The 9,036-nt window shown below is 37.5% G+C and overlaps 1 protein-coding gene across 1 annotated transcript; it reads right to left on the bottom strand.

Annotated features, from left to right (window-relative positions):
• Positions 1-1,687: 1,687 nt before the first annotated feature.
• On the bottom strand, positions 1,688-5,701 carry LOC115923365 (galectin-3-binding protein-like). The gene is made up of 6 exons (XM_030983835.1): positions 5,620-5,701; positions 4,004-4,225; positions 3,764-3,838; positions 2,769-3,071; positions 2,274-2,314; positions 1,688-1,708 (listed from the first exon to the last, which is right to left on the bottom strand). The coding sequence occupies exons 1-6, from the start codon at positions 5,699-5,701 to the stop codon at positions 1,688-1,690; spliced, it is 744 nt and encodes a 247-aa protein (XP_030839695.1).
• Between the last annotated feature and the right edge of the window lie 3,335 nt (positions 5,702-9,036).

The raw sequence follows: 9,036 nt of genomic DNA, 5'->3' as shown, positions 1-9,036 counted from the left end.
CATCAAGTCTTTATTCGCCTGGTTTTGAATAAAAAATAAACATCCCAACAATTTCTTATCAAATTTTGGGGATTTCCTGGATAATGGCTTGTGTGTACCTTTCGGCACACGTAGCAAACATGTGTTAAAATTAAACCCCGATCCAACATGTGTCGTGAATGACTTACCTTCCACCATTGTGCGATTATATAAAGGCACTGATGAAGCAGAGGGTTGTGGTGGTGATGATGGTGATGGTGATGATGATGATGATACTGATGATAGTGAGGGTGGAGATGGTAATGGTGGTGATGCTGGGGGTGATGGTGATGATGGTGCTGGTGAAGATTATGCTGGTGATGATAGTGATGGTGATGGTGGTGGTGATGGTAGTGATGGTGATGATGATGATGATAATAGTGATGGTGATGGTGGTTGTGATGGTGGTGATGGTGGTGATGATGATAAAAGTGATGGTGATGGTGGTGATGGCGATGATGGTGATGATGATGATAGTGATGGTGATGGTGATGATGGTGATGGTAATGATGATGATAAAAGTGATGGTGATGGTGATGATGGTTATGGTGGTGATGGCAATGATGGTGGTGATGGTGATGATGATGATAATAGTGATGGTGGTGGTGATGGTGGTGGTGATGGTGGTGATGGTGATGATGGTGATGGTGGTGATGGCGATGATGATGATGATGATGATAGTGATGGTGATGGTGATGGTGGTGATGGTGATGATGATGATGATGATGATGATAATAGTAATGGTGATGGTGATGATGGTGATGGTGGTGATGGCGATGATGATGATGATGATAGTGATGGTGATGGTGGTGATGGCGATGATGATGATGATGATGATAGTGATGGTGATGGTGGTGGTGATGGTGGTGATGGTGATGATGATGATGATAATAGTGATGGTGATGGTGATGATGGTGATGGTGGTGATGGCGATGATGATGATGATGATGATAGTGATGGTCATGGTGATTGTGATGGTGGTGATGGTGATGATGATGATAAAAGTGATGGTGATGGTGATGATGGTTATGGTGATGGTGGTGATGGTGGTGGTGATGGTGATCATCATCATCATCATCATCATCATCATCATCATTCGTTTCTGGTTTGTTTGTTTGTTTGTTTCGTTTTAACTTATTGTTTTATCGAGTTGTCAGCCCTAAAGAGTGCTTGAATCAAACCATATAGAAACAAGGAAATTTAACACTACTGTAGATATTCTTGTTATTGTCTGGGACAATAATTGACCAAATACCTTAGACTTTACCATCAGGTGATATGTCATCAACAATCACAAAAGAAAAATATTTTGTCTTCAGATTAATATCTATTTTTTGTACATCGTGTATTCTCATTTCTTTATAATCAATGGCCGGCATTCACAAATGAATGTTAAACCCCAACCTTGGTCTCAGCCGCATGCAATCTACTTTGGGCGGCCAAAAAGCCCCAAAAAGGCCACCAAAAAAAAAGCAACGACAAGAATACCCCCCCCCCCCCGCCCTTAGCCCAGACGGAGGCGTCCGGTCATTTATCGTCAATGACTTACCTTCCATCGTTGTGCGATCAGTTGAAGGCACCGATGGAGATGTTGGCGGTGGAAATGATGGAGATGATGGTGATCGTGGTGTTGGTGGTGGTGTTGTTGATGATGATGATGACTGAATGCTCACAGTCGTAGATTGATCACCTGGTAGGAACAACATTTATTTCGATTATCTCAACGAATTAACTTTGGCTGTATTTTCAATTTTTTAAATAACTTCCTCTTAATCAATTCTCATAAGCCGTAAATCTATTTTCATTTGCAACACAAAAGATATATAATAAGCAGAATGAAAAGGAAATTTTTCATTGTAAATTACAAAAATTGGTGAAATTTTCCAAAATAAGTCTTCTCATCTAATTAATAAATAGAAAGCGTTTAATGGTCAATATTCATTGGTATAGTACAACGTTATTTTAATAATAAGTAATAAAGATTATATCATAAACAAATATAACCATATCATATTTCCTTTATTTACAGACTTATTTTCAAGTCTGCAACAAATATGTCTAAGAAGGAGAAAGAAAGAGAATGACATGCCAAGCAGCAAAAAAAAAAGAAGAGGACATCGATTTAACATGGATAAACCTAGTTTAAAAAGAATATTAAGGTTACTAATATTCATGTTCTGAATGAAATGAAATCGATGAACATTAAGTGAATGGTTGATATGATTGACTGTGAACTTAGTAATGATCAGACTAACCTGCGGTTTGAGTTGGGGTTGGTTCTGCACATCCTGGAGGACTGGCAATCCGATTGGTACGTTGAAGATACAATGTGACTGTAATGATAAGATTCGGCAAAGGGCAGTTTGCACGTGGATAAATGTTTCGATATGATATTTGATTTGAGAATTCTTTAAGGTATAATATAATCTGAATCATCAACTGTACTTTGTTGCCCTTGTTATATGCCTAACTGCCAAAAAAACTCTTTAATTAGTCTTATTTTCATTTGCCTCCTATGGGGCTTTAGAGTCTAAACGGATTTAGAAGTCTTGCAATTAGTGAAACGTACAACATCATGTTGGTTCCTCTTTAACCTGCAATCAATACTGAGGCTCAATGAATACCTCTTTCAGAATTTATATATCTATTAAAAAACTGGACCTGGAGCTGAAGTGATATGCAAGTGATAAGACCCCAACTATCAAATTATTTTTCTTTTATTTGCAAACATGTATATCAAACTGACTTACTATTAAACAGTGCAATATGATTGGCTCCTCCACATGTTTCAATGGTTCTTCCAGTACACGGAGAGGAGCATAATCTATCAGCTTCCTTTGTAGATTGATCGATGGTTGTTGATGCCTTCCCACATAAGCACATGTTACCTTGGTACAAACCAGCATAGGTGTAGCTACCAGTGCTGGAATGGCATAAGCTTACGCAATTAGGTACAGTCGAGTCCTGAAGTCCATTTTCACATGGAGGTTGAAGATCTCCAAGTGCTGATATGGCTGATGCAGGGTAAGGATAACATCCTGTGTATCCACTCTCTAAAAAGGAATGATAAAACGTATCCATCGAGGCTAGCATATTAAAGCTAATATTAATCATGACCTGTAAGCCCATCGGTAATAAGTATACTGTTGTTTCCTTTACCGTTGTGCTTTTGGAATTCCTACCATAAAACTAAAAACTACCGTCATTAACTTTTTCTGTGATCTTGCCACTACGCATCTTCGTTTATTCCGACAATATTGTATCTAAAATTAAGATTAGAGTATAATTACAATACGATATGCTTGTAAATTAATCAGCCTTCTCACACACTGCATAATTACATTGGTAATAACATGCATAACAAATATCATCCTGTGTCAGTGCATGCAATTCGAAACATGTTGGTGTATCTACAGCTTCGCTATACAGCGCGATGCATTATTTTCATTATAAGATCCCCCAACACGTACTCTTGTTCATTTCGACAATATTTTATCTAAAAATAAAATGATTGAAATACGATATGTTTGGAAATAAGCCAGTATTAGGCCTATCACACGCTGCAGAAGAGTAATACAAGATCAAGAAAGAAAGCGGAATTGATAGATTTAAACATAAAGAGAAGATGATAGAAACGACTTCCAGGCCCTCTCAACAATGAATGGATAAACTTTACGCCTAATTGCTGTTACAACTATGAGCGACCATTCGCGAGATAATAAATAACTAAAAAATGTCTTAATACCGTAACAAATTACTCCTCCTTTGTTAGTGCAGAATGTTGTGGATACCAGTGAGCAATCGGCAAGATTCTCTTCATCTGTATTTTACAACGACACAGAAGAAGAAATATATTAATTAGATTATTTTATGATAGACTTGGTACTACATGTATTTTACTTTACCAAGTCTGTACGAATGTGTTTAATTTCATATGATTCATTAGAAAGGACATGGGTTAACATTGTATACAAAACTTTCTTACTTCCATCACAGTCCAATCGATCCTGTGCAACAGTAGTTCCATCTCCAAAAGGCCACTGAGCTAAAAAGTTATTGGTTCCCGGGTATCCGAGCTGTCGGCACACAACTGATGCTTCCGCAGAACCGATTCCATCTCCACAAGCTGAAGCCCAGGTGAGAGCTCCTGATCTGAAGTATTCTACACGTCCCTCGTTTGGTGTATCTCCATCCACCAGTGTTACATCTGTTAATGTTTAAGCGAGAAAAATAGAAAGAGAGATATGGGGAAAGGGGAGATGGGGTGGGGCAGAGTAGGAGAGAGAGAAAGAGAGAGAGAAAAAAAGAGACAGAGGGAGAGAGTGATGGAGAGAAAAAGAGAGAAGAAAAAAGAGAGAGAAAGAGAGAGAGAGAGAAAGAGAGAGAGAGAGAAGGGAACGAGAGAGAGATTGGTTAAATGTCAAGTGGATGAAATGGGTTTTTTTTTCTTTTTTTCTGAAATGGAATGGACAGTGATGTAGTTTAGCGAAAGAATTTCGATATTACGTCATTGTCTCATGTTCGAAGTTTCATTTTTTTCAGGAAAAATATTCAAAATTTGTAGTAGAAATGCACCACAAGAAGAGACTATACGAAATTCCCATGCAAACATTCCTTATTTGAACTAATTCATAAAATAAACAAAAACAACTTAGTCCAAGTATATATAAAAGACTGTAGGGCATAATCCCACTGGGTTATCCCTAGAATAGAGATATGTGAGACTGGCAAGTGGCCAAAACTAAGATTAGACGGATGGTCTTCAGACTACATACGGAATACATGAACAAAATAAGATTAGATAAATTATTGTTTAGACAAAATGCCATTGAACCAAACGACAACTTAATGTATATATTACATGCAGTTAAAATGCAAGGATGGTAGAGAATATGTCTGTTTTTATATTCCACTATAAAAGAAAAGTTGAAAAGTCAGACGTGAAATTACCTTAATGAGTGTAAATATTTTGCCTGATTTTTCTTTTTTTACGTTTTTCTTAACATATTTATGGGGTGTGACGGTCTAATGTTTACATTGTATTACTTTCTTATGGAAATGCATATTTCTCGCGATAAGAATCTGATGAAAGCTTCATGCACCTCATCACATGAAACAGGAAAATCAGGCAAAACACATATTCATTGAGGGCATTTTACGTCTGTTTTGTCAACTTGAGGGGGGGGGGTATCAAAAATGACATATTCTATACCGGTGAAAGAGTTGCATGGCGTGCTCTCGTAAAGACCAGAGCAGCGCTTTACAGCGCCACCTGAAGTTGATGATGATGAAACCGTCCCTGCATTGCATTTTAACTGTAATACAAATCGTTAGTTGTCATTTGGTCAATCTCTTTTGCTTGTCACTTTTAGTTTACATTGATTTCTCTCAGTCTTCCGTGTTACTTAACGAATTCACATTAACATATATGATTAGTTACTCTAAAAACATTGGTGAATATAAAAGACGTGCATTGTTATGTTAATGATATTTCATATCAGACATAATTTTATACCATTTGGCGATACGATTAAATACAGGATGTGTGAAGTATTTAATTTCACACAACGAGTAAATGCAATGAAGTTTACAGCTACTTACTTATAATCGTGTTAGCACCCAACACCGGATCACAGACAGTCAGAATGTATGCCGCAGTCACGAAAAGGTATTTCCACTCCATGATCCCTTCATGTATATTCGAATAGGAAAAGATTTGACTGATCGACGAGTGTGGCAAAGAAAGGTCAAATATCCCACAGAATGAATGAATGAATGAATAAGAATTTCATCTTTTCAATAATATGACTATTCTCTACAGTTGTTGTGCCACGCTCTGATGATCCCAGTCATTGCAATCTGCACTAACAAACATGGCCATTTGGCCTTCCATAATGACTGACTTAGCATTATTTTACGAACTTCATTCCACCTGGAGTAGTGTAGGTATATACTCACATATCAATATCTATGCGTATCCGTTTACCACATGCAAAAGTAGATATTTCGTGTGAATATTTCTTTCATTGCACCCTGTAACGCCCAAAACTAAGCGGTTTTTTTCGGGGGGGGGGGGGACACCACAAATTAAGAGCCATAACATTACTAGAATATCTTGGTAACTGTTAATATCAGATTTAATGTGTATGTTGTATTTTAAAGATACGACTTTATCTCAAACTTTGTTATATTTCAGTGCTCTTAAAATTACCTTTGGGTTTGTTTCTTCACCCTCATATGTTAATTGACTTTGTGTAGCTCCTTTAAAAATATGTTCCATTTGTATTTATATACTAGATCCCGTCAGTTGCTCTTCTAATGTGGAAACAAGCGCAAGTAAACCAAATTCAATATTGACCCATTATTTGATATAGTTTATTGATAAAAACGTACATTCAAATAGAAGTCAGAGGCTGAAACAAATTAAATTTACTAAAGATTGATGAATACAAATGCTTAAAAATTATATTACAAAATATGAATGGCAATTCACAATGAATAGTCGAGGATATAATAAAAGTAAACAAGAAAGATATTGAAACAGAAAATTAATTCATAATTGGAAGCATCTTTATCAAAGACTAACCCCATCCCATGCTCCAGTAATCAAGTAATAATATGAACAGGTGAGAAATGTCAACCAGTCGGATCATAACCTGCCAATTGCAATAGATATACCTGTACATGCATTTCGAAATCAAAAGGCAAGGTGAAAAAAGGGGATATTGAAACACAATTCCCAATAAACTCGTCTTTGCATCGAAAGGTTAGAAATAGTGCAACGGTGTTTATTTAGGAAGACAAGTCGCGTATTAAACAGTGCTCTTGGAATGAGGAAGTGTATTTACATTTCACAATGCATAACTGATAACGTAGTCGTATAAATTGCCGTTACGGTACATTCTACGTAATGTTCATAAAGTGTGAATCTGAAGTACAGATATTTTAATTAAATGTAAACATACATAAACATATTATAAACAAATTTTAAGACAAAAAAATATAATATCATGATATTTACACGGTCAGTGATTACAATTTTAGTTACGATTTTGAAGTATCAACAAAAAATTACAGAATGTTCATATAACTTTTCATCTGTTATCAATCGCAACTTGTGTTCGCCTTATTATTTGTGGCGTTTTACAGATACAAATAAGCCATTCTAAGATTTAACGGTTAGATATGTTGTAATGTATATAAATGATACACAATTGACAAGAAAGGGGAGAAAGTCTTTCAGCAGCAATGCGTAGCTCCCAGTAAAATATAATCCATATTCACAGTATATGAATATTATGTTCCATACATACTCGAGGTCGATCAAGTCTATCTGCAAGGACAATTGCAACCTGACACCTGCCCCCGGACACCATCCGTAGGACAAATAACCTCCGACAACTTACCCCGCCCCTAGGACAATGACAAGTACCCAATAACTCCCACGGAAGATTGCCCCCCCCCCCCACACACACAATATATATATATATATATATACAACGATACTGCATGTAAAAAACTGTATAGCATTATAATTATGTACCATATTTCATATGATGACGTCTGATTATTTATAACTAATTAAAGATCCTGCGACATGGTAAACAAGATTGCATCGAAAATACAATTGATTAAGATATTACTACACTGTCGCTCATATAGTTGGAATATTTTGTTTCTTTTCATATCGACACGGTTTTGATCCTGGAGCCTCACATTTACGAGGCCATTGCTTTGTCACTGTTTGCTTTGTTTCTACGGGGGCTAGGGTAGGGGGTAGTTCCCACAAATAAAACAAAACAAAGAAATTGCAATAAATGTTCAATAATTCATTGCATGTTACCCCGGTCCCCAATATGTAAAACAAATCCTATGTGTGCACATGCCTTGAACCATAATGCATGGCCGTACAGAGGATTTTTGTTATGTTGGGGACCGGGGTAAAAAGCAATGAATTATTGAAAATTTATTGCATTTTCTTTGTGTTTAAAAAAAAAAAATTCAACTATATGAGCGACAGTGTATAATCAAGGCAATACTTACACAGTACTAAACGTAGACCTGTATCTTTTAAGGTATATTCTTCAAGACTGTTCTAAATTCTATGTTAAAAAGTAATGCTTTTTTCCAGTTACTTTTGCTGATGTTTAGTATCATTTATTTAACCTATTATGTGAGATTTCCCATCATTTCCCATCACACGTTTGCCCGTGTGATCCTGAGCAGACTGCAAACGCTTGCAGCCCGTGTGTACCCAGAATCGCAGTGTGGTTTTCGGGCTGGAAGATCAACAATCGATATGATATTCTCCATTCGACAACTGCAGGAGAAAAGTCGGGAGCAGAGACAGCCACTGTACATTGCCTTCATCGATCTTACAAAGGCCTTTGACCTAGTCAGCAGAAAGATCCTCTTCAATCTGCTACAGATGATAGGATGTCCACCTACACTGCTAAGGTTGATTGTATCCTTCCATGACGATATGCAGGGCACCATCCAGTATGACGGCTCTACATCAGCCCCCTTCCCAATCAAGAACGGAGTGAAGCAGGGATGTGTGCTTGCTCCCACGCTCTTTGGGATCTTCTTCTCTGTGCTGCTATCACACGCTTTCAGGTCATCTCAAGACGGCGTGTACATACACACACGAAGCGATGGAAAACTTTAATCTTGCACGACTTCGGGCGAAGACGAAAGTGAGGAGCATCCTGATTAGAGAGATGCTATTTGCAGATGATGCGGCTTTGGCATCCCAGTCTGAGGAAGCTCTACAGAGGCTGATTAACTGTTTTTCAGAAGCATGTGAAGACTTTGGCCTGACCATCAGCCTAAAGAAAACAAACATCATGGGCCAGGATGCACGCAGCGTTCCCGATATCTCCATTGGAAACTACACCCTCCAAGTGGTTGAAAACTTCACCTACCTCGGCTCCGTGATATCCAGCAGCCTCTCCCTCGATCCCGAGCTCAACGTACGTATTGGCAAGGCAGCAACCATGATGGCTAGACTTTCAAAGC

The sequence above is a fragment of the Strongylocentrotus purpuratus genome, unplaced genomic scaffold (assembly GCF_000002235.5).
Source record: "Strongylocentrotus purpuratus isolate Spur 01 unplaced genomic scaffold, Spur_5.0 spur5_scaffold_13, whole genome shotgun sequence".
NCBI classification, from domain to species: Eukaryota; Metazoa; Echinodermata; class Echinoidea; order Camarodonta; family Strongylocentrotidae; genus Strongylocentrotus; species Strongylocentrotus purpuratus.
Note: the sequence above shows the minus strand (reverse complement) of the source record. Positions and strands in the feature narration are given on the sequence as shown.

What these genes read in the sequence shown, in the direction of transcription:
- LOC115923365 (XM_030983835.1), bottom strand. Translation starts at nt 5,701, where the DNA reads ATGGAGTGGAAATACCTTTTCGTGACTGCGGCATACATTCTGACTGTC. An exon ending in TCATATTGCACTGTTTAATA is followed by an intron (nt 2,315 to 2,768) that starts GTAAGTCAGTTT and finishes TCGGATTGCCAG; the next exon opens with TCCTCCAGGATGTGCAGAAC. An exon ending in AACCCCAACTCAAACCGCAG is followed by an intron (nt 1,709 to 2,273) that starts GTTAGTCTGATC and finishes TGTTCCTACCAG; the next exon opens with GTGATCAATCTACGACTGTG.